Genomic DNA, 26,204 nt, shown 5'->3' on the forward strand with positions numbered 1-26,204 from the left:
TCAAAGATTCCTGTCCCTGGTGTACCTGTTCTGTATTAATCCTTCCCTTTCATATGGATAGTATGTATGGATGTAATGAGATAGTGGAGCCTGGATGGGTTATAGTATATGACAAAGGAGATAGACTGAGAAAAACTTTATATTGGCTATGTATCTATTTGTCCAGATATCCGTTTTAATTTTTATTATTTGTGTGTGTACATATGTTTGTGCGTGTGTGTGTGTGTGTGTGTGAACATTGCAGTACAAAAGTAGAGAATCTGTGATCGCTCTCTACTTTTATGGGTTCTTGGGACTCAAACTCACTTTGAGCTCATGTTGACAGGCTTGTGTGGCTAGCTAGCATCTTTATCTGCTGAGCCACCTTACTGGCCCAATTATATTAAATATTTAAAAAATTAGTATGTATACTGTGTGTGTGTTTGCACGTGCATGTGTGTGATTTGTCTTTGTCCCCCATGTGGGTTCTGGGGATTGAATTCTGGTCATCAGGCTTGGTGGCAATCTCTCTGGCCCACATCACTATATTTAGGGAGGCAATGGCACAATGTAAGAGCTTTCCATTATACCAGCCTTGTGTCATTACATAGCAAGGTAATAGCTATTCAAGGAGACGATGAAACACTATGTGAATGAGAACTCTCAACCTCGTCTTCATCGCTAACATCCTATGTGGTTTTCTTCCCTCTCACGTTAGGGGATAATAGCTACCTCTGTCTCAAGTATGTCAAAAGCATGTCCCAGATAGTCTCATGTTTTCTTTCTCCTTTAAGTTTTCCCGTACAACCTACAAACATCTGGAGGTCTCCCCTTGATAGAACCTTTCCGTGGCTCCAACTGTTCTGTCTTTCTCCATGTCATATCTGCTTATCTCAGATCTGTTCTGACTCAATAATGCTCAGCCAGACTCAGTCCTTGTCCCAGTAAAGTTGTTAGCATTGGTTCCAAATTGACCCTTGACCTTCATTTCTCTACTGGCTTTTGTTTCTTTAATCTTTGTCTGTTTAGATCTTAGGCTGGTTACATCCATTGTCTTTCTTTCTTTTTTTTAATTTAGCATATTTATTTAACATATCAGTTTCACATAGAATCAAACAGAATAGTGCCCACTTTTCAAAAAGTATTGTATAATTATCAGTATCAAAAATGAATTCTTAAATTGTTTTGATACTTTTATAGCTGATTTACATTTTTATGTTCATTGCTGCTAAAATCTTATAGATTTATTCCTGTTGAAAAACCAAATTTTAGTCATATATTTAAAATTACTGTTGAATTGAAAAACATTCAGAAAGAAGAGTTACAATTCTGCTACCTAATTAGAATCCAGGCATCAGTGATTGAAAAAGAAAAAAACACTACTCCAAATTGAAGATGGAATAATTGTTAATATCAAATACCAAATAGGTATAATCATATTTGTAGAATAGGGAGAAAAAAGATTGAAAGAAAGAAAGATAGAAAGAAAGAAGGAAAACGAATACTTATGTTTAATTTGTAAAAGCCTGTTACATATGGATGTTAGAAAAATATAGATAATGTGAGACACACACATTCAAATACAAGCAAATCAGCTAAGCAGGCAGCAACTCTCAAGACACATTGATCACTGGACTTTGGTAACAGATAATACAATTTTCTATTCCACACATGAGGAACTGTGTTGTAACCAGTTCCTTTTACAATATACAAACAGCATTTGATCACAGTGAGATATCACTAGAAATTAATTTCTTTATTCTCAAGTCACTAAAATGTCTTTTCCTTTCTACCCTCATACTTTATTTTATTTATTTATTTATTTATTTATTTATTTTTGGTTTTTCGAGACAGGGTTTCTCTGTGTAGCTCTGGCTGTCCTGGAACTCACTCTGTAGACCAGGCTGGTCTCGAACTCAGAAATCTGCCTGCCTCTGCCTCCCAAGTGCTGGGATTAAAGGCGTGCGCCACCACTGCCCGGCCATACTTTATTATTGTTATTATTATTATTATTATTATTATTATTATTATTATTATTATTATTTTCAGAGCTGAGGACTGAACCCAGGGCCTTGCACTTGCTAGGCAAGCGCTCTACCACTGAGCTAAATCCCCAATCCTTACCCTCATACTTATTTGAAGGTCTTTTTTTTTTTTCAACTTAGAATTACTTCATGAACATACATGTTCCTGTTTCCTAGTTGTAACTATTAATTTAAGCCCAAGCAAATGACAGGCCTTCTTTCATTCATAAATAATTCAGTAGGTATATTCAGAGAAGAAAGGGTGTCCTGTGTGCAGACTCAGTTTTCTGCAGCATGTAAATCAAAGTAGCAACGGGAAACAGAAGATACATGCAAAGCAGGACAATTTTAGGAGGGTTTATTTAAAAAGTTGTCAGTATAGAAAACAATAAAATATAGTACAATCAAAAAAGGCTAGTGCCTGTTAGGTTATGGCAGGGATGTGCCAGTATCTCTATGATATGCTGACTTAGAATCTTTTGGCTATATACTCAGGAGTGGTTGAGCTGGATCATATGACAGTTCTATTTTTAGTTGTCTTTTTTTTTCTTTTGAGGAACCTCTAGTTAATCATTCTTAATATTGCTTAATATTTAGTCAGCAATTAGAATGTGCCAACTATCTCAAAAATGCCTTTTATTTTATGGCTGTTTTCTTTGGTTTGCCAAGTTCCATGTGATGGTTAATATTTTTATGCCAACTTGAGCGGGATCAAGGTTGCCCAGATATTGGCTAAATGTCCTTGTGGATGTTTCTGTGTGGGTGCTTTTGGAGGAATATGACACATATGTTGATGAAACTAATTTGCCTTCTGAATGTGGTTGGAGTTCATCTACTGTGGGATGTCTGGGTAGAACAACAGGACAGATTATCCTCTAGACAAGCGAGATCTCCTGTCTAAGCACTCTGAGATGCAGAGTCTCAGAGACTTCATCCCAGGATTGCTTCTTGCTTCTGATATACCTTTCCTGCCACTATTACATAGCCTAATGATTCCTGCCCATCAGCCACCCTAATGGGAAGATTTCCTGAAGAATCAATAGCAGTGCTGTGTAGACAAATTGATGATTTCATAATTCCTAATAATGATTTTATAGAATTCATAAATTGATACAAGTAATCTCAAGCCCCCTGTAGGATAAATGTCTCAAATAGAGCTCTGTAAACCTTCCTGTGCTACGGGCTAATTGCACTAGGAAAATAAAACAGGCTTGGAAGAAATTTACAATCTAGGAAAACATTCCTTCTAGGTTAGGAATGAAGCCACTATCTGGTAACTAAAGCTTATAAACTGAAAATGGGCAATTTATTGTAGGTACAAGGACAGTGTGATGGTTTGTATATGCTTGGCCCAGGGAGTGGCACTATTAAGAGGTGTGGCCTTGTTGGAGTAGCTATGGGTGTGGACTTAAGACCCTCACCCTAGCTCCCTGGAAGTCAGTTTTCCGCTAGCAGCCTTCAGATGAAGATGTAGAGCTGTCAGCTCTGCCTGCACCAGGCCTGCCTGGATGCTGCCATGTTCCTGCCTTGATAATAATGGAATGAACCTCTGAACCTGTAAGTCAGCTCCAATTAAATATTATCTTTATAATGTTGCCTTTGTCATGGTGTCTGTTCACAGCAGTAAAACCCTAAGACAGACAGAAAATAAAATATCAACTAGTTTATCTATATGAGTTCAAAATAATAGGACACAAGGCAGATGATTGTGGGGCAGTGGACCATACCACCAGACACAAGAACTGGTAAAATTGTAGCTAGTTCAGAACCCCAACAAGTCTCATAATGGAGAATGGCAGGAGTTTGAACTAGCTCCCAACCAAGTTGTAGCATGTGACCATAACACCCAACTAAGAGGACCATGACAACCAGTCACACAGCACAGAACCTAGAGTTCTCCATGCTAATGAGGTACCTAAATAGGCCCAAGTGTTTATAGCCAATGAGGGATTCCCTTCTTGGGTGTCTCTTCCTGCAAAAGATATTTAATCTCTGGATTACCCTGAGTAAGATGTATGCATCTTCACCCACCATAAATAAAACAGTTTGGCCAAGCAAAGACTGTCTTCTTCGTCAAGGACCACCATGAGGGAGACCTTTGTCATTCAGAGCCATGCTTAAGTCTTCTGTAGAAGGCCCTTCTGTAAGTTCCCAACTCCTCATGGTCCCCAGCAGTGTCGGGTACACAGGAGTTTGAGAACCTCAGAATCCATCCCAGCCCCTGCTGTTTCTCACCCAGAGAAACACAGTCTGGAACCCCTATCCTAGACTGCACATAGGTGGTGTTTTGACACCCCAGTGGCAAGTCAGAAATGCAGAATGACAGATGATTTGTCTCTTAATAAAACTCGTGCTAATTTATGACAAAAATTATTGCTTTAAACTTATAATGAACTTATGGAACTAGTAACAGATATTGAATATTTAGTCAGGGACTAGTTTTAATGGAAAGACATGTAAACAATTCTGCTATAACTCCTTAAGTCTTACTGATTTATGACATAAACTTACTATGAACTTATGAAATATAGAAATGCTTAGAAAACCATGTGATCAATTATTCTTAGAGAGTATAAAAACTAAGAACAACAATAAAGTTAGCCCTTCTCTGCTTGATCTAGTATATGTGTGTCTCTGTGTGTGCCTGACTGTCACTTTTCTTTCTTCCTTTCTTTTCTCTCTGGCTCACAAAGGGTTAAGGACCTCCAAGCCTCTCACCAGCTTGGGGGGTGGGGGGTGTCCCTGAGTCAAAGAGAAAAAAACTCAAGTAACTGAGTTTCTTTTCCCTTGCTGCTATCAGCAGGAATTAATTGCCAAAAGCCAATAGCTTTTGGCCCCGGAATAACTAGAAAGAGTTAAACCGCCAAAAAGTTTTGGCCTTGATCGCCAATGCCACCTTGCTGCCTGCCTCAGTTTACCCTGTGATGTCAAGGCTGGGCCTTGACAGTTGTTCATGGTAGTAAGAGTTCAATACTGTACTATTTGCGCTTTCCACTCCTTCCATGCCATCACGTTATCTCTTTAGCAATGCCTCCCAAATAAACATATATCTAGTTCCTTTTTAGGGAAAAACAAAAATCAAAGCAGCGAAATTAAAATACTTTAGCTATGGCTCCTACTAACTAAAAATATTTACTTAAGGGGTTATAATGAATTAACTAGCGCATTAGATACAACGCTGAAGGAAAGACTGGCACTTGTAGATTAACTGACAATAGCTGAATAATACAGTATTACTGTAGAGTAAACATTGCAGCTGTTCGTTGTGGGATATGGCTAAGTCTAAGGTCCCGAAGTTGAGCCTTGGGAATCATTACATTTGCTAGGTGTTAAGACAGTGTGAAAAAGGACAGGGCGAGGCAAAAACACCTCTAGCTTGGACATGGAGTCCAGCACTAGTTCTAGTTTGGGATTGCAGTAAACCTAAATGTATTCCTATGTGGCCTTGAAAGAGGCTTTCAGGGATGGGCAATATATCTTCATCTTATTGTATGAATTAGCAGTATTTCCTAAGGACCAAGTTTGAAAAAAGAGGGGTGTTGGTTATGCTACCCAATGCTGAAAGAGAATAATACATTCTGCCTGCAAAGTCAAAACCCTATTTCTCACAAGGCAAACATTCTTTGTACAGTAGCCTAAGAGCCCTAGCATGCCCTAACCCAAATTCTCATTGGCACTGCATTAAAAGATAGGCTGTGGAACCACCCCTGGGACTCCCTCTTTTTTTTCCCCTTTTCTTTTCCCTACCATATTCCTGGGTCTTCTGTTTGAGGGCCTTTCAAATACTTGTACACCTAATGGAAAAACTGTCCTGAGGATTGCCTGCCCCTAAAAGCACAGTTTTGAGGTTACTCTGTGAAAGTGGTTTTGGCTCCTGGCAGGTAGTTTTGCTGGCTGGAGCTTGGATCCCAAATGCCAGCCAATAATTAGACTACTGACACTTCCAGAAAAGCAAGGGTTAAACTCTGTTCAGTTCTCACTGTGTCAAATGCAGTGAGCAGTCTAGGGAGAGAATCATGATTTCTAAATATCGAAACTGATGCTTAGATGTACTCAGGCAACTTCCTAAAGTATTCTGCCTCACCACTGAACAGACACCATAAGTTCTAAGAATTCACCTCTTCAAACAGATCCCTAACTCTCTGAGGATAGAAATAAGTCTTAATTACACTGTATTTCCAGGGATGAGCATGCACACTGACTGGCTGAGGCCTGTGTCAGGTGAGCTTAAATGAGTAAAAGTCCAATTCAAGATAGCTGAAAAGAAAAGAAAAATAAATAAAGAAAACTCCTATCCAAATAAACAAAACCTCTAGCAAAGTCTAGGGCTCATGTCATGCTATAGGAGCTCGATCTGAGCTACTGCTCTGTGTGGCTCTGAGCCTAGGAGGAGTTAATGATGTGAAGTCCCTGGTTCATGGTCCCGATGGTCTTGGCTTGATTCATGTGCCTAACCTGAGGCTGGTCCATTTGGCAGGACCAGGTCTTTGATCCCCCCTCACTATTCCCCTTAAAAATAGCGGTGAGGTAATCAACTCCTCAGAGAACAGGGTACTGAGATGTGTGCACATGCATGCATGCCTGTAAAGGGTGGTGGGGAGCATAAACACTGGGCAGCCAAAGCAATTCTATTTTCATTTCCATTGCTGAGGTCTATGTAACTTTCCTTTAATTTGGATCCCTGTGGCACAGGCATAAGGGTGCTGGCTCACATTGGACTTGGTTAGTGACAGGCAGGTCTTCCTGAGGTCAGGGTCACACTTCCTGTGTGGAGTCTTCCCCAGACTCCATTTCTCCAGGATACATTTTTTTTTTTTTTTTTTTTTTGGAGTTGCTTGTCCCATTCCTACTGTTTCCAGTAAGCTTCACAGTGCATGCAATGTCTTTTCAGACTCTTTGGCAACTAGTGAGTCATGTATACAAAGAACTATTCAAAGCAAAATGTGCTCAGTCTCTAAGAGAGTACTGAAAAGATGTTTGTCAAGCAGAGATAAAGGCCTACAACATCTGCCTGGGAGCATGAGAGCAGACAAGCCATCCAGGGACTCTGAAGGACCAAGGACAAAGTCAAGCATAGGATGGCTATTGGTAACACCTGCGAGGAAACCGCAGCAGCTAGGTTAGTACCCACCGCAGCCCAGACCCCACACTTAGACATTAAATTCAGTGCATCTTCACAATAGGCTTGCAACTAAGTAACACTATTCCTCTTATTTAAATAATTTGCTCAAGGTCACATGGGGAGGAGGCAGAATGCAACTGGGTTGCTATCATGGACAATGGAAAGTTCGGGTCCAGTGTTACTGCCAAGTTAGACTTGGAGCAGCTGTCTCTTTCCCCGTGGACTCAAATATTCTGAATGCAAAACTGTGGTAAGTTTACATTTGGGTTCTAGCACACCTGTATTTAAGTAAATGTTAAATATATACCCACCTCAAATGGTCTATCCTCACAGTAAACCAGTGTTTTAAAGGCATCAAATCACCCAGAGTGAGCCCTGGTTCATGTTGGGAGCCGCAGGTTAGGGTACAGACAGGAAGTCATGGACCCACGTAATGAGTGCTTTCTGTTCTGTGTGACCGGGCAAGTGACCAGGCTTCAAGATGCAGATTTCTCTATGGTGAGAGACAATCTAACACACTCTTCAAGGACATAGGGGACATTTAGTAATTGCAAATAAGGTACACTAAATTCTTACACTATTTAAGAGGGAAGGTGACACAAGAAGCCAAGGGGTTTTTCTTAGTTTCACAATTTAAGAACCCAATGCATTAGAACAGAATGGACGCAAGTTCCGTGAGAGTCTATTTATAGAACATCAAAAGGATGGAAAACAGTTCATCTGATGGATATGCATGTACGCATACATATGAAGCGAGATGCCAGAGTAACTGTAAAGGACTCACAAGAGAATTCCTTACAGGGATAACTGTTCTTGGAGATAAAGGCCTGGGTTCTGAGTCTCATATTCACGGAAAGAATTTGCCATGTGTGACCCTGGGGCAAGTCACATCTTCTCTGAGACAATTTTTCTCTCCAAAATATTGATAATCTACTTCAAAAAGCTGTTGTGGAGATTAAGTAGGATCATGCGTGTAAGCTTGGCTATGCACCACGAACCAGTGATTATCACACCACCTTTGTGGGAGAGTTTTTTTCTACAAAGAAGAGCCATTGTTTCTCCGGCTAGACCCCACTCACGAGGTCGGGGCGTGCAAGAAAGGTGCTTTAAACTGCGGCTAGTCGGGAGGGGCAGGAACCGAGCTTAGCCATTCCCGGCCGCGAGGCCCTTTCCACTTCCTAACCTTCCCTTGGAGGAAAGGCCAGCTTCGCGCGAGTTCGGCGGGCACTGCCCGGTCGTGGGTCTTCCCGGTCGTGGCGGCCTGGCAGCGAGGGCTCTCGGCCCGCTTCCACGCCCAGCGTCCCATCGGCTGCCGCGGGCTACCGCGGCCTTCCAGCCCGGCCTCCAGCCGGGATTGGCGCACGGGGCGGAGGGGGGTGGCGGGGGAGGAGAGAGGTTTCTCGTGCGCGCCTCCTCGGCGCAATACGGTACCCTCGTTCCGGGCTCCAGCGGCCGGCCCAGCCTCGCGGTGGGGTCCGGAGAGCCGACGGGCGAGCGCGCGGGAGGGAGCGCGAACGGGAGCGCGAGGAGGAGGAGGAGGAGAAGAAGGCCGCCTAGCCCCGCGCCCAGCCCCGCGCCGCCGCAGCCATGGCGGAGCGCCGCGCTTTCGCTCAGAAGATCAGCAGGTACGCGGCGAGGAGCCCAGCCGGGCCCCGGGGATGGGAGGGTGGGTGTGGCGCGGCCCACGGGCCTTGCCGCGCGGTCCGGGGCCTGCAGCCCGCGCCTCGCCAGGCCCGCAAGGCGTGCGGCAGCTCGGCGGTTCTTTGTGTCCGCAGTCGCGTCCTCCCCGGCGCTCCACGCCCACGCCCCGGCTCCGGCCGCCCCAACAAAAGGAACTGGCGAGGAGGCCACGGCGCTCACGCTCGCACCCGTCTGACAGCACCCCGGGCGCCCCGCCCGCCCCAGCGGCTCCGCACCCACGCCTGCACACGCACACTGAGGCCTCAGTGCAAAGTTGTGGGCTGCGGAACATGGGAGCACCCCACTTACCCGTGGGCTCGGTGGGCGCTCATTCTCTGGCCACAGAGGAAGATGGATGACCCGACCCACACTGGGCTTTATGCGTGGGCCTGGCGTTCACATCCTAGGAGTAAGCCACCCACCAAGGATAAGGTTTCCCAGCAGTTTACCTCCCAGTCCAGATAATAAAATGGAAGGATGTTTGTAGAATTTAACTATGGGATGTACTTATGGATAAGGAACTAGGCTTTGTTTGTTTGTCTCAATAAAGCCTTATTTCTGCGATTTAGGATTAAAGAAAGGCAACATTCAGGTGAAATTTTTGATAGCTGTATATATTTCTGTGGTTCTGAATCTTTTTAGCTTGTTGATATTTGTAGACGGTTTTTGGATATGTTGGAGAAAAGCTTTTATTAGCTCCCGGACCCCCACAATGTTAAGGCTTTTGGGACACTTTTCTTTCCCATTTAAAACTAACATCTCATTGCATTTCTGTTTTTGGCCAAGATCAGGTGTAAATGAACCCTTTTTATTGTGAGTTTTAAAACATGCGTTTCATTTTCTTCATAAGAAATAAAATAAGTTTTTAGGAATATGGGCGCTACTGGCAGACTAAGATAAATTCCAATACTGAGTGTTTTTAAAATCGGAACCTTCACCAAGTTGTTTCATCTGAAAAATGCTAATAATGGTATCTAACTTATAGGATTGTTGTGAATTTTAAATTTTTTTTTTTTTTATAAAGCGCTTAATAGTGCTTTGTCCATTTTATCGTTGAACATTTGTAATTGGGATTGGAAAGTCTAACTTTTTGTTTTGGGTCTTAGGCATGCCATTAAGGGACACATTTTGTACATTTAAACAGATCTAGAGTTTATATCTCATAAAGTAAATACACCCTTGAGGTTAAGGTATGAAATATAGGCAATGCCTCTCTGAATGGAAATCAGATGGACTAGCCTCAAGAAAGAAAATAGAATCTCTTGTAGAAAACCTCAAACTCAAGTCAGGATGGATAGATAGTCTTGAAAGTTACAACATTAAGGCAGGGGAATGAAGCCTGTGTTGTCTCAGGAGACGTTTAGGTAGACATGGCAGGGATGAGTGATTGACTGCTCATGAAAGTTGAGGAAGAGTGGGGCCACACGGCTTTCCTGCCACTGAGCTTTCCAGCTGTGCAACCAGCTGGATGATGGAAGGAGTTGCTGAGTTCCATGTGCACAGGAGGAATCCATTTAAGAATGAGAGATCCGATTTGGATAGAAGTGAGGATTCAGGTTTAGACATCTTGGCTTGGGGGGCTTATATAGTGTTTAAATGGAAACATCTACTGTGTTTTTGGCACTGGCTTGATACATAGGAGAGACTGGGGATCTTGAATTCAGAATCATCAGGAAGTAGATTGTGAGTGAAGCCTGGGGAGCTGATAGGGTTGAGGAAAGAAAACCAAGGACAGAATGCTATATGCAATTAGTAGGTATCTACCATGAATGAGGACAGCCCTCCTTGTTACTGACTATCATTAAATAATACTTCTGAAGAAATGAGAGCTATGCTCTTAAGTTTCCTGCCAGCAGAAACACAGCACAGTGTTTCTGGGGATACACTGGGGCTGACAGTCTGGCCCTGCTTCTCATTGACTAAACTTGAGCAAGTTTCTTGATTCCATTGCTATTTGCCCTAAAAATGGTGATAATCCTAGAACTTTTCTCATAGGGTTGCTATGAGTTTAAAGAAACCTATACCTCCAGTGTGCTTAGAATAAAGCCTTGTGTGCAGCAATGCTTAGTAAATAGCTGCTATTTCATTTTTTAATGTTTATGAAATGAGGCTTAGGACCTTTTCTTCAGAATGACAGTCTTTTCCATTATATATGCATATATGAAATTTATTGCTCTGTAAAAATCTACTGCTGTGTGAGACTTTAGAAAAAAAAGAGATTCATGATGGTCTAGAAGTCTTTATAAAGAACCATGCTAGTCAGCTTTTTCTGGCTGAGTTATTTTTTTTTTTTCAGCCCTTTTCATGGAATGCTGTTATTTTTTTGAGGCTGGGAAGTGATTTCAGAAAGTTCTTTATACATGTTTACAGTGTTATACATTGGCTGACTTACTTCAGCTCAGCTTTGCAAAGCCCCATGCATTTTGCCCACATCAAGAAATTGCCTCTTCTCTGTTCTTTCTCCTTCTTGAGGACTCGGCTTGTGCATTTATGAAGTTTCAACTATTTTCAGATTAATGATGTAGGATTCATTTGGATCATTTTGTCCTGTGACTTGATATTTAATAAGAGGATGGACATCTTCGTACAGTTTTACTAGGTTCGTATCCTTATAACCTAGAGAGGAAAAGAATATTGTGGAAAAGAATATTGGTTTTGGCCAGATTGCACAGGTTGAAACTCTGCCTACATGGCATTGTAGCTGGGCAGTTCTGAACATTTCATCAGATCTTGGTTTGGTTTCCAGAAGCCCCCATACAGTGAGTGTGAGGATTAAATGAACAAGCATCCTTGACATCCTTGAAATTGACTGGAACATGAGCACTTAAGAATTGTGGCTGCTGGGCTGCTGAGATGGTTCAGTCAGTTAAGAGCACTGACTGCAATTCTGGAGGTCATGAGTTCAAATCCCAGCAACCACATGGTGGCTTACAACCATCTGTAATGAAATCTGATGCCCTCATATGGGGTATCTGAATACAGCTATAGTGTACTTACATATAATAAATAAAAACCTTTGGGCCCAAGAGAGCAGGCCCCCCCCAACCAAAAAAAATTAACCTAAAAAAAAAAAAAAAAAAGAATTGTGGCTGCTTCTGTGGCACCAGGGCACTACTTGCTAATAGTAGTGCTGTTCTCCAGGTGAGAGTTTAGGCAGTGGTAGCATCACCCAAATCAGCACTCAGACCCTTGTCCTCTGATTGTAGTCAGCATAATTTTTATTTGTACTTTTTTTTTCCAATTTACTTTTCATGGGAGTTCCCCGTGTGCCACTGTTGACATCACAACTTTATGCTTATTTTCTTGTCTTTCTATTTTTGGTTAGCTATAGTTTTTGCCAGGAAGCAGAAAATAAAGTTTTTTTTAATTTTTGTTTGTTTCTGTTTTGTTTTGTCGGGTTTTTTTTTTTTTTTTGGGGGGGGGGTCAGGTGTTTATTTCAGAGGACTAAATGTAGTCTTATTTAGTAGCTCAAGCTTGACCTCTTACCTTTTAGTGATTCTGACTGTGTGGACCCAGTCTGGTTTTCTTTATAGCTCCCATGTTATCAGCTGTGCTGCCCACTTTTCTCTGTGGACTCAGAGACTTCCCTGAGGTTTTTTTTTTTTTTAACCTCATCCTCACTAATTCTTTTCCTTCCTTCCTTCTTCTTCTCTTCCTTCTTTTCTTTCCTTCATTCCTTCATTCCTTTCTTCTTTTCTTTCCTTTGTTCCCTCCTTTCTTCCTCTGTTCCTCCCTTCCTTTTTTTTTGTTGTCTAGAATTGAACCTGGCTAAGCACTTTGTTCCACTGATCTACAGTCCACCCCTTACCCTACTACTTGTTAATGCTCAGTCTCTAGTCTCTTTGTACCTTCTAAGCCACATGTTGGAGGGAGACCAGAACAGTTCACTTGCCTCTTATTACCATCTTCTTTCAGATGACGTTACTCCAGATTCCCCTCTCCTCTTAAGGAGACAGGGTCTCCCTGTGTAGCCAGGCTGACTTTGGACTCTGGTCTTCCTGCCTTAGCCACTGATGTTCTAGACATGTGTTATTGTAGTCCTGAAGCCTATTTCTTATCATTTTCCTCAGAACTTTGGCACTACACTTTCCCCTTTCCATTTAACATTTGTATCCCTTTTAAGAGACCTTTCTTTTCTGTCATAAGACTTACACCAGTCTCTGTGTAAAACAAAGACCTATTGAGTTGTCTGGCATTCCTAGCTGCCACCAATTACCGGTTTTCTGTTTCTAGTCTCAGTTCTATCAGGTGTATGCCATTATCGTGACGACTTCCTGCTTTGTCTCTCAGGAATGTTTGGGCTGTGTGAGCATGCTTGGCTTATGTGTTCCCAAGTTGTAGATCTCGTTAACTCTTGACCCTTCCTTCCCTTTGCCTTAGCACTGATTTCAGGAGCTATGCCCCTCTCCCAGTTTCTCATCTCTACCCCATCCCCTACCCCCACTCGCTATACACTAAGTGAATGAACTTCAGTTACAAAAATGAATGAGTCTTTCAGTCTAATTTTGGGAAAAGAAACAAAAAAGGCAAACAATAAGATACTGCTACATCAGGTCTTGACTTTTCAACTCCAGTGCCTTGTGGATGCTGGAACTTAATTGTTTGACTGCCACCTCAGTGTGGCCTCAGTGTGGCCTCCAAGCATGTGTCAGCACTTCCCTAGGCAGTCCCAGTCCCACTCTCTCTGCACTCTTACTCACACATGCTGCAGGCTCCTTGTGGCACAGTTTTCGGCAGGAGTGCTGTTTTCTGCCAGTGGGAAATCCAAAGGTTTGCTTGTGTTTTAAGGTTCGCTATAATCTGCCCTCTCTCTTGTTGACTCATTCTTTAGTTTATACCTTGCTCTCTGGTCAGAGGTGCTTTCACCGTACCCCATAACTATTAACTATTTCATTGTTTTCATATGTAATTTATATTTTTTTAAAACTTTTATATGATCTCTTTTAAAAAATAGCTTTAGTGTGTTGTGGGGTGTGTGTGTGTGTGTATATATATATATATATATATATATATATATATATACTATGTACTATCATGTGGGGGCCAGAGAATAACTTGCAGAAGTCAGTTCTCTCCCATCATGAGAACCCCAGAGTTCTAACTCAGGTGCAGGTTGGTGGCAAATGCCTTTACCTGCCACATCATCTCACGGCTGCTGTGATACATTTTTCTTTAAACATCTTGCTGCTGTGGCATATGCATGCACTCCTTCCTCAAGAAATAGTAAGTATAAGTTAAAAATTAAAAACCAACAAGGCAGATAGAGCTTACCCATTTCTCAGATTATTTCAATGTACTATGCTGACTTTGAGGGTTAGCCTTTACTTTGTGTGTTGTTCTTATCACCTGTGGATGTATTTCTAAGCAATAGAGTTTCTCTTTTCTGATTTTTGAAGGTATTTGAATCGTATTGTTTGTTTCTTTTATTCTTTTACTTTTGCTAAAAGTTATATTGTGAAGTTAATTCATTTTTTGTGGTTTTGTAGAGTTTTTATTGAATAAGTATGTCATGATGCACTTTCTGACTTCTAGACAGTATGCTTCTTCTGGGACCCATTTATGCTTAAGTTTCTCTAGTGCAGGGGTTCTCAACCATCCTCATGCTGCAACCCTTTAATATGGTTCCTCATGTTGTGGTGACCCCCAACCATAAGATTATTTCATTGTTACTTCATAACTGTAATTTTGTTACTGTTATGAATCATAATGTAAATATCTGATATGCAGGATATCTGATATGCCACTCCTGGGAACTGCTCTGGAGTACATTCAACTCTGGAATTCTAGTTGAAGTATGCTGTTATTTGTAGCAGTTTTACTTATCAGGGTTAGGTTAGGCTAAGCTGTTCTCTAAAATGATGGTAGAGATTTTCGCCCCTAAAACAATGTTGCTTTGTGTGTAATTGCTGTTACTTGGTGTCACCCAGTTTTGCAGTATAATTTAAATGTATTGGATTGTCAGTGTATTGGATTCATGATGCTAGCTCATAGTAAAGTTTTAATTTTTATTTACTGAATTATTAATGAAATTGAGTTCTGCTTTGTGTTTTATTGATTATTGAAATGCCCTGTTTTGTAAATTGCCTAGTTAAATCTTTGTGGTCATCTCCTCCCAATTTTTTCCTTTGTGATTTTGTGTGGGCACTCGCATACAGTCAATGTATTAATCATTTATTGACAGTATTCCCCCCGCCCCTTGCGGCTTATTTTTCATCCTTTCTAGGGAAAGTTTTTGAAAAGCTACTTCTCAGTTTTAAAGTGCTTATGTTTTGTGGTTGTTATTATTACTTTGTTTGCCTGTTTGTTTTTTCTTTGGGATGGGATTTCATGTAGTCCAGGCTGGCCTGTGTGGTGGAGGACAACCTGAGCTTGAACTTCTGATCTTTTTGCCTCTACCTCCCTCCTGGGCTGGGACTATAGACAACTATGTCTAATATATGGGATGTTGGAGATCAAAGCTAGGGCTTCCTGTATGCTACTCAAACATTCTACCAAGGTGAGCTCTAAGTCAACACCAGCACTTTATGACTTCAGCATAGGAAACCTCTCCTTATCCTTGTCTGTCTTGACAGACACTCTGTAGTTGTTCCCGTTGAGGTTTCTATTTCACTTTACTTAATATGTGAATGGAATGGACTTGTTACTTTTCTTGAGTGGATTATCCTTTTCTTACTGGTGTGTTTTTATACCTCTGCCATAATTTCTGATTTTGTTCCATAGATATGGTATGTGTCTTTTCACCAGTTAGGATGGTTTAATTTTAATCAGCTTCAGGATTTAGTAGACCAGTTATTCCCTTTTTAAAAAACAAGCATCTTGGCTTCCTTTAGCCCTTTGAAATTCTATGAATTTTTAGACTATATCCTCTCAAAAGTAAAAACAAAACAAAAACTTCCCATTCACACTCTATTAGAATTATATTGGAATTATGTTCAACTTAACCATTAATTTGGTTTTAGTACTGAGTTTGCAATCCATAATCCACAGCATCTCTTTTCTGTTACTTAGAACTTCCTTATCACAGGAAAAAAAGCTTCATAGTTTTTCTCTGTGAGGTCCTTGCATGTCTTTGGTCAGGTTTATTTCTAGGTATCCAATAACTTTATATCTAGCTACATCGTATTAAATTCTGGTTATAAAGCATATCTGTAGGGTTTTTTTTTTTGATATTTTCTGTATATATTAGTCATATTTTCTGGGAGTTATGAAGTTTTGTTTATTTTCAACTGTTAACAGTATTTATTTATTTATTCATCCATTTAATTTTTTGATTTTGCTCTGTAGTTCCATCATAATATGTCCCAAAGGCCTGCGTGTTAACAGATGGCCTCCAAGTGGCTTTTGGGAAGTTGATGAGTCCTTTAAGAGTTGAGCTCTACGGAGTGGTGTCTATATAGGTCATCAGAAGCATGGCATTGAAGGGATTGGGGGCTCCCCATCTATTCTTTGTTCTCTTTTGCTTTCTGGTCATAAGGTGACTGGTTTTGCTCTGCCATGTTTGTATATTCTATGATGTATTACCGACTATGGGCTTAACCCAAAGGGGCCTCTTGGCATGGACTGGAACTTCTGAAAGTGAGCCCAAACACAACTTTTGTCTTTATAATTCACCTATGTAAAGTCTCTTGTAGTGATGAAAAGCTGTGTATTAACTTGCATTACTGTGCCATTACTACCATTCCTGCATAACATTGTACTCTACGATCTCAAAGGCAAAAAGTTCTGTTTCACTCTTGAGCTAGATGGTTGCTGAGAGATACTTTCTTTCATTCTTTCCTAAGATTTATGTATTTTATTTATATGAGTACACTATACACTGTAGCTGTCTTCAGATCCCATTACAGATGGTTGTGAGCCACCATGTGGTTTCTGGGAATTGAACTCAGGACCTTTGAAAGAGCAGTCAGTGCTTTTAACTGCTGAGCCATCTCTCCAGCCCCTCTTTCTTTCTTTACACCTCTTGTCTTTTCTTTTCTTTTCTTTCTAGAAATTCTTTGAGACTTCATTTCTCTGAAACAGAGGCTAAGGATTGAGAATCCAGGCTTTGTTTGGGAAGTATAGTCCCAGGGCATCAGGAACAAGAGAAAGTGGGGTGAGGCTCAGAAAGATAAGAAGTAATGGAAGGTGGAGGCATGTCTTCCTGGCTGCTGCTTCACAAAGAACTGGAAAGAGGGCGTTTGGCAGATGTGCTTGCTGGCCACAAAGTATCTGTGGACAGAGAAAGAGTTCCTCAGTCAGTAGAGGGTTTTGTAGAAAGTGCATTTACCTTCCTGTTCCAGGCAGCTCAGTGTCTGGGATTAAGCCCCACTCTGCTTTGTTGAGTCAGGTGGCCTCTGGCAGCCACTTTGGGTGTCTTGTTACTTTTTCACTGACTTTATTTTTTAAGCCAAGGGAATTTTTAAAATGTAATTATAGAAGCTCAAATCAAATTCATTTACGTACACAAAGAAGTGCTCACTCTTGTTAGTTAAGATTGGATAAGGGGATACAAAAGTTGGCAGGAGATCTGCTATCTTTGTATCTCAGACTTTACATGAAAACCAGCACCAAAACAGTCGCAATGAGATTCCACAGCTCTAGGCCCAGCTCCTATAAGGAGCTTGGTTACCTGTCTGATTCGGGTGGACGTGTTCTGATTTGGGTGGATGTGCTTCCTTGAACCAATTGCTGTGCTTAGTGGTTTAGAAGAGTCTAGTTGGTACAGGGTTTCTTTCCCCTCCCTGGCTTGGAGGGAGTGTAATGATGTCAGCCCCTCTTGGGTCTCAAGGAGTAAGTTCATTACCAAACAGAAAGGGTGTCTAATGAGAGGAAGGAAGGTAAGAGTGCTGGTCATAATAAGTGGCAGATGCTCTTCAGAGTTATTTTGCAGGGTGGGGGGTGGGGGGGGGCAGGGGATGGCTCAGTCTGTGAAGTGCTTGCTGTGCTAGTACAAGAACCTGAGTTTGGTTTTCAGAACTCACATAAATAAGCATGCATAGTGACATGCATGTAACATATAACCCTAGTACTGGGGAATTGGACACAGCTTGATCTCTAGGGATCTCTGGCCAGTCAGTATAGCTTAATCAGGGAACTTCAAGTCTGTGAGAAACCCCATCTTATACAACAAGGTGGTTGGTACCTGAGGAATGAAACCCAGGGTTCACCTTTGACCTCCATAGGAACACACATGTACAAACACTTTCACACATACAAATACATACATATAAAATTAGTCATTTTATTTATTCCTCTTCCTCTCTCTCTCTCTCTCTCTCTCTCTCTCTTTCTCTCTCTCTCTCTTTCTCTCTCTTTCTCTCTCTCTCTGTATGTGTATACCCAAGATAAGTGTTGGGTGTCTTCTTTGATTACCCTCCACCTTATTTATTGAGGCAGGGTTTCTCCCATGTCAACCTGGAATTTATGTGAATGACTGGGAATCTGAATGGCAGTCCTCATGCTTGAGTAATACCTTTTTAAACCTTTGAGCCATTTCCCTGACCTTCAAATTAAACATTTTAACTGTTCCATATTCTTCCTCAAATTGAAGTAGAACTTGTAAAATTCAAAGAGACTCCTCATTAACTTGATCTTAGCTGGCTATGGATTCCCTGTAATTTAAGCTTTAAAAAGCTCAACTCAGACTTTAGTGCCTATCTTAGTTACTGTTCCATTTCTGTGAGGAGACACCATGACCAGGGCAGCTTATAAAAGGAAGCATTTAATGAGGTGGGGAGGGTAGGGAGGGGGGCTTGCTCACAGTTTCAGGGGGCTAGTCCATGGAGCAGTCCTGAGAGCGCATATCCCGATCTATATGACAGAGGCAGTGAGCGAGTGCAGTACTGGGAATGGCATGGGCTTTTGAAACCTCAGAGCCCACCCCCAGTGACACACCTTCTCCGATAAGGACATACCTTCTTATCCTTCCCAAATAGTTCTAACTGGGGACCAAGCATTCAAACATAGGAGCCTATGGGGGCCATTCTCATTCAAACCACCACAGTGATTTTTCATTACCTTCACAAGAATGTTTACCTGGTTTTACTTTTTGGATTTTGAATTTCTCATACATGTGCACTCATTCACTAGTAGCTAACCCCTTCATTCATATTAGCTTTCTTATGATTGATATAATTGTAGCTAAAGATACAGGGATAGTGGTACATGTTTCAGAGTCCCAAATTATCTCTGTCAGTCTGCACTGGCTCTCTTCTTTCAGCTCTTCCCCATTATCCTTTCTTTGATTGATACCATTTCCGTATTCTCTCAGAGCAGCCCCAGTCACAAGAGGCCTGGCTCTGTCAATGTATATACTGTAACCTCACTTAGTATCAGTGCATATGAACCATGTACATGTGCTACATTGCACATGTGGAGTTAGAGGACAACTTTCTGGAGTTGAGTCTCTCCTACTGTAGCTTCTGGGGATGAACCTGGGTTAGCAGGCTCTCATGGCAAGTCATTTTATGCTGAGACGGCCCACTCCTCCTATTGAGGTATAATTTACATACCATAACATTTATTTAAAGTACACAATTGAGGGTCTGGAGAGATGGCTCAGTGGTTAAGGTCCTGAGTTCAATCCCAGTATCCACATGGTGGCTCAGAATCATGTAATGGAATCTGATTCCCTATTCTCTCTTCTGGTGTACATGAAAACAGAGCACTGATATTATATAAAATAAATAAATAGATCTTGAAGTATACAAGTGATTTTAGTAAATTTATGATGGTAGAGTATTGCCGGCACCCTAAAAAGAGCTTTGTGCCAGTTTTAAGTTGGTCTCCATTTCTACTTAAAACCCAACGTAACTGCTGATCTGTCTCTGTATTAGCCTTTTCTGAACAGTTTACATAAACAGAGTTATGTAGCATGTGGTCTTCTCGTGTGTAGCTTTTAAAAGTTAGTATGTTGCCATGTTTTTTTTCATGCAGTAGTACATACTGCTGTTTTTACTTTTTATGAATGAGTAGTGTCCCATTTTACACAGCACATTTTGTTTCTTCATCAGTTAATGGATATTTGAGTAGTGTCTGTCTTTTGGCTGTTATGAATGTGCCTCTATGAACATTTGTGTACTTTTGTTTGAACACTTGGTTTTTTAACTTAAATTTTTTCAAATTTATTTGTTTTACTTTGTGTATGAGTGTTTTGCCTCCATGTATGTATGTGTGCCTAATGTCCAAGAGTGTCAGAAGATAGTCTCAGATCCTCTGGAACTAGAGTTACAAATGGTTGTTAGCTACCATGTGGTTCTGGGAGCTGAGCCTGGGTCCCCTGCAAGAACAACAAGTGCTTGTAACTACTGAGTCTTTTCTCCAGCCTCTGGTTTTAGTTCTTTTTAGCTTTATTTTAATTTTATGTATATGAGTGTTGGCTCTATATATACATGCATGTGCATGCCTGTCGGTGCCGGAAGAGAGTGTTGGATCCCTGGACCTGGTTACAGATGGTTGTAACATGCATGCGGGTGCCGGACCTGGTTACAGGTGGTTGTACGCCTCCATGTGGGTGTTGGGTATTGAACCCAGGTCCTCTGGATGAGCAGTGCACTAAACTGCTAGTCCATTTCTCATCATCATCAACATCATCATCAACAACAAAAGATGTTTAGGGATTCAGAAGTCCTTATTTTCTAATTTGATTATTACACAATTTAATCATTCTGTATTGAATTTTAAGAGTTAGTTGAGGGCTGGTGAGAGCTCAGTAGGAAAAGCACTTGCTGTGTGAGCCTGCCTACCTGAGTTCCATCCTGGTAATCCAGGTGGAGGAGAGCCTCGGCTCCACATGTGCACTAAGCGTGCCTCCCTCAGTGATAACACGTACAATTATAATGTTAGCTGGTCCTAAACAAGAGAGATTTCTGACTTTTGAGACAGGATCTTACTTCCCAAGCCGTACAGGAGCGGGAGCTTGTACTATTCATCCTCTGTCTCCTAGGTGTGTGCCACCTTCAGCTCCGTTTCACTGATTTCTTTATGCTGAGACCAGATCCTCACTGTTGTGATTGTGTTGTCTTGTAGTGAGTTTTGAAGGCTGTCAGTGTGAGTCCTCAAGTGTAACTTCTAATTCAGATCGTTTTAGCTGTTCTAGATATTTTGCACAGTTTAGGATAAGCACTAATAAAAGTGTGTTAAGGTTTGCAATAACTCTGTTGGAATTTTGATATGCATTGCCTTGACTGTACAAGAGTATGGGGAGAATGACCCTGTAGACAAGACTGAATTTTCAGTCCATTGGAAAGGAGATTCTTTGTTAATTTAGATCTTATTTAGCATTTTCTTTTAAAAAATTCTTTAACAGTTTCGTGTGTGTGTGTGTGTGTATGTGTGTGTGTGTGTATTTGCTCTCTATTCCCTATTCCTATTCCTGATGAAATGTTTTGTTTTCCCAACAAGGATACACCTGTATGTTAATGATTTGTGTGTGTTTTGGGGGGCATTGAATTTAATTAGGGGTCCTTGCTTGAATATGGGTAGGATATTTACTGAAGCAAGGGCAACTTAGTGACTTTAATACTGAAGTAAAAGGACACACTCACGGACCTCTCCTCTATCCATGATGAAATGTTGCTGCCTCATTTTTGTGCAGTGAGTTCATAAGTGCAGTGGCCAGGTCAGGTCCAGATGTCTGTCTGCTTGTGTCTCCCCATCCCTTGGCTCTTCTGTTCTTTTCTTTCTTGCTTGCTGTCTCTGCAGCCTTGGAAGGGTGTGTAGCTGCAGAGAGGTGACAGTGTAGTGCTCCATCCTAAGTGGGATGTCATTTTGTTTTGACACAGGACCTTCTGTAGCCCAGGCTGGCTTTGGATTTGCCTTGTAGCCAAGAGACCTTGAACATCTGACCTTACTGCCTCTACTTTCCCAGTGCTGGGATTACAGGTGTGCTTGGTGCAGGGATGGCTGCATGCTGGGCAGAGACTGTACTGGCTAAGCTACATTCCCAGGCTGGTGCGTGGTTTTCTCTCAGTAGACTTAGGTTTTCAGTGTACAACTCTCACGTCCTCCATCTTCTTTTGGCCTTGTTCTTCTAGTCTTTTTCTTTCTTTGGTAAGTTTATTTTAAACTGCTTTTGTTTGGGATGTTACCATACAAAGGCTTATTTAATTGGTTTGTTCATTGCTAGGATATATAAATACTGTTGATTTTTTGGATATTGAAGTAGTGTCCTAGGACCTTGCTAAATTTGTTTATTGTCTTTTCATGGGTTTCTTAGAATTTTCTGTATAAAGTATCATTTTGATGAGTAAGAGACAGTTTTATTTCTTTTTCTTTTTACTCCAAATGTTTCCCTCTCTTACCCCTTAGCCTCTTTCTCCTCCTTTAACTCTCAAATTTGTCTCTTTTGTGAATGGAGCATCCTTTATGGGAACAAGGTCAGCAGCACATACCCCACTCGTGTGTGTGTGTGTGTGTGTGTGTGTGTGTGTGTGTATCCTTTGTCTGTGTGCATGTGTGGAGGCCAGAGGCCAATGTCAGGTGGTGTCCATCCTTTTTTTTTTTTTTTTTTTTGAGACCAGGTCTGTTGTCTAAGCCAGATCTCCCTCATTTGTCTAGACCATTGGCTAGCAAGCTCTAGAGAACCCCTGCTCTGGGATTACAGATGTGTGCTGCTTTGCCCAGCTTTTCAAAAATGTATTTCTTTTATGTTTTGAGATTATAGTACAATTACATCATTTCCTCCTTCCCTTTCCTCCCTCCAAACTCTCCCATACACCACTCCTTGCCCTCTTTCACGTTCATGGCTTCTTTTTTTTCATTTAATTGTTGTTACATACATGCATACATACATACATACATGCATACATACATACATATTTGTCATACATAAATGCAGCATGCTCAGTCTGTATAATGTTGCTTGTTTGTATGTTTTCAGGGCTGACCATTTGGCATTGAATAATTAATTGGTATGAACTTCCCTGGGGAAGACTCTTTCTCCCACTCTTGGCATTCCTTAGTTGTGTAGATTTTTGTGTCGGGTTGAGGCATCATGAGCTTTCTCCGTCTTTTGCCTGTTCACCTCATGATTAGGCAGTCATGTTGGTGAGACTTTATGGGTGTGGCTTCTGACATTCCTAAGAGACACAGTCTCACAACAAACTGAAGACACACCCAGCTTTCTAAGTGGGTACTGGTGTTAAACTCGGGTTCTTGTGTAGCAAGCATTTTGTGTGTGTTTCCTTTTATTATTAATTAATTCATTTTCATTTTATGTGCATTGGTGTTTTTGCCTGCATATATACCTGTGTGAGGGTGTCAGATTTTGGAGTTACAGACATTTGTGAGCTGCCATGTGGATGCTGGAATTGAACATGGGTCCCTTGGAAGAACAGTCAATACTCTAACCACTGAACCATATCTCCAGCCCTGCAGCAAGCATTTTAATTTAGTGCTAATTTCCAGCAGCCTTGCTGTCTTATGATGTATGCTTTCACTGTTGCTGACCACTCTTAGTCCTGACTGGTCAGTCAAATGATGTCCTATCAATATAGCTTCTCAAAATCTGCTCATTTTTACTATCTTTTCCCATTTCCTCACAAAGTCTGAGAGTATTTGGCTCTACTTGGTGGTGTGAAGTGATTTTTATGACCCCACTTCTTGTACCTTGTGTTCAGGCTGGCCTCAGGTGTGGATCTTTTGCCAGTGTAATCCATCCTGAAAGCATTACTTTTATCTCTCTTCTTGCTGACTCAGTATCCATGGAGAAAGAGTTCATCTTGTCACTCCATCTCTCAGCCAGTAAATGGCATCCCAGGCTCAGCATCCGACAGCAGAACAATCGGTCGGGTCCCATGGTCAGACCTGTCTCCCAGTGGTTTGGGATCGTGATATGGGGACTCTCGATATAGCAGTCTCCCTGGGAATGTAGTGTAGAGTGCAGGCAAGTTCTCCATATCCATAATATTTATGGCTTCTTCATTTCTCTTCCACTAAGGCTAATTCAGGGCTGGGGACTTGGGGCTTGCCTCCTGGTACCCTTATCTAACCTTTACTGAGAATGGCAGCCTCGTGCTGTATGACTCCTGACTGGAGTGGTTTCTCCTCTGCTTTTCTGCACACTTGCTTCTCCCCCACCCCTCCCCCCCATTTCATTGGTTAGAACCTCCAGCCTAATGCTGAGCTAGCAGAAATCCTCACTTTCTTCATGACCTAAGGAGAAGAACATTCAGATTTTCACAATGGAGTTTTTTGTTTTTTTGTTTTGTTTTTTTCAGAAAGAGTTTTACTATACAAGGCTGGTGTTGAACTCATAGGGATCCCCCTGCCTCTGCTTCCTGAGTTCTTGATGGTGCACCACCACTGCTGGCTACAAGTATGTTATGAATTGTAGTCACATACTGTAGGAAAGGATAGGATGGGACACAGGCTTGAGAAGCATTTAAAAGTTAGAATAAGGTGAGGTGGTTTGTGCTTATATTCCCAGCACTCTGGAGCTGGGTCAGGAAGATTTCATGAATTTGATGCCAGAGGGATTCTAGGCCAGCCTGGGGTACAAAGGGAGATCTTGTCTTAAAAAAAAAATTAAGAAAACAAAAACAAAAACTTTGAATAAATTAGGATTTATCAACTAATGTATTTAACTTACACAAAAACTAATTTTTATGCTTGTGGGCAAGATAATTCTTAAGACTCTATTCTTAAGAAATGGGTTAAATAAAAAACATCTTTTATTCTTTCTGAGGAAGAGGAGGAAGAGGAGGAGGAGAAGGAGGAAGAGGAAGATTGGCTTTTTACTGTAGACTTTTTCCCCCACCTGTTGTCACTTGTTAATTTTAAGTAAGCACCAACATTCACAGGTGCTTTTTTGTTTTTTTCCTCTCTATTGTAATTTAATATGTTCTATAAAGTACAGGACAGTGTTGTTACTGTGTGTTAGTAGAGGAAATTAAGGCATACTGAAATGCCCTATAGTGTCACTCTGTTGGAGACGTGCTTATCGCCTTAACACAGTACCTTGTAAGGCATTGACACATAGTGTCCTGAAATCATCATGTAGAAGGACTCTTTTTGTCCTGTTGTCTACATCTTAGCCTGGTCTGATTCTCTGGCTCATCCTAAACACTTTAGACAACTTCACATAAAAGTGACCTAAAGACAGTGTCTCAACTTAGAGTCCTGCTCAGTGTCCACAAAAGACATGAGATAGATTGTAACAATGGTGGCTGCCATTGGGTGTTCCTGTTAATCTGTTAGTTTTTGGAATGTTTTATAGCAGGACTTTCTTGGACCCACCTGTGGTATAAATAAGACTTGGAGGCTGCTAATAAAGTTTAAAGCTTGTGCCTTTTCCTGGGGCAGTCTCTCAGGTAATGCATCTAACTTAACCCATCTATTTAGCCTGCTATCCACATGTGGCTAGCTCTGTACCTCTTTGCTTCTGCTCCATTCTGGTTCATGTCTGTGCCTCTCTGTGTTGATTTTGATTTTCGCTCTTCCTGCGTTACTCCCAGCCTAGAAATTCCACCCCCTACTTCCTGCTTCATCCATTGGCCATCAGATCTTTATTACAACCAAATCCGTGGTGAGACAACCTCTGATACATTTCCAGATTGCCTTTAGGCAGATGAGGAAGAACGAATATTTACAAAGTAGAAAATGTGGTGATGGGCCATAGAAATGACAACACTAATCCTGCTAGCATTTAATTCTCTACACTAATTCTACGGAATTAACAATTCGAAATACAGAGACACACCTTCACACAGTGCTGAGAAAGGTTATCTCAGCAGGGTTCCTGTTAATCTGTTAGTTTGTACATTAGGCATTTTTCACTGTCTTTACTGAGTTGTTGAGTGAAATTTGGGCAACATGAACTATAACCATAATTGTTTGTTTTTGAAAACTTGATTCCATGGAAGTGTGTGCAGGTGGTATGTGACTTTTATCTATAATATATACTATATTTACATCATATACCTGTGTTATATACACATATACTATTATACTATACACACACAGAGCTTTTTTTTTTTTTTTTTGAGGCAGTGTCTTATACTGTGGTTCAAGCAAGCCTGGAACTTATGGCAATCCACCTGCCACAACCTTTAAAGTGCTAAAATGACAGCTGTTTATAGCTAGGGCTGTTAATAGATTTGAACTTAAACCTTGTCCCTATCATTTTTAATGCTAGGCTTGTTATTTTATAGTTTCTAAACCTATTTTTCTCATGAAATAATTTGTTTCAGGAAATTTGGAAATATGAGAGGCCCAAAAGAAAGACAAAAGTAACCCATAATTCTCTATTTAGGAAAATATGTTTGCGGAAGCATTCTAGTGATAATGCTGGGGAGAACTAGAAATAGCCTAATGTTCACTGCTAGAGGCTTGTTATACACTTCAGTTCATCCACAGAATGGACTATAGAGTAGATTAGCAGTGGTTAGCTGTGGAATCTCCATGTTCATATCTTGGCATC

The 26,204-nt window shown here is 41.2% G+C and overlaps 1 protein-coding gene across 7 annotated transcripts in view; it reads left to right on the forward strand.

The window, feature by feature from the left end:
• The first annotated feature begins 8,563 nt into the window (after nt 1-8,563).
• Nucleotides 8,564-26,204, forward strand: part of Dock7 (dedicator of cytokinesis 7) — a 190,758-nt gene continuing 173,117 nt past the window's right edge. For 4 of the 7 annotated variants that reach the window (XM_034502690.2, XM_034502689.2, XM_034502692.2 and 1 more), the window contains exon 1: nt 8,570-8,750. In XM_034502690.2, the coding sequence (XP_034358581.1) occupies nt 8,713-8,750 (38 nt within the window). In that variant the 5' untranslated portion in view covers nt 8,570-8,712. Of the gene's footprint in view, nt 8,751-26,204 lie in introns of all 7 variants that reach the window. The other 3 variants (XM_076934628.1, XM_076934627.1, XM_034502693.2) reach the window with 3 other exon arrangements.

Source organism: Arvicanthis niloticus, chromosome 5 (genome assembly GCF_011762505.2).
Source record: "Arvicanthis niloticus isolate mArvNil1 chromosome 5, mArvNil1.pat.X, whole genome shotgun sequence".
NCBI lineage: Eukaryota > Metazoa > Chordata > Mammalia > Rodentia > Muridae > Arvicanthis > Arvicanthis niloticus.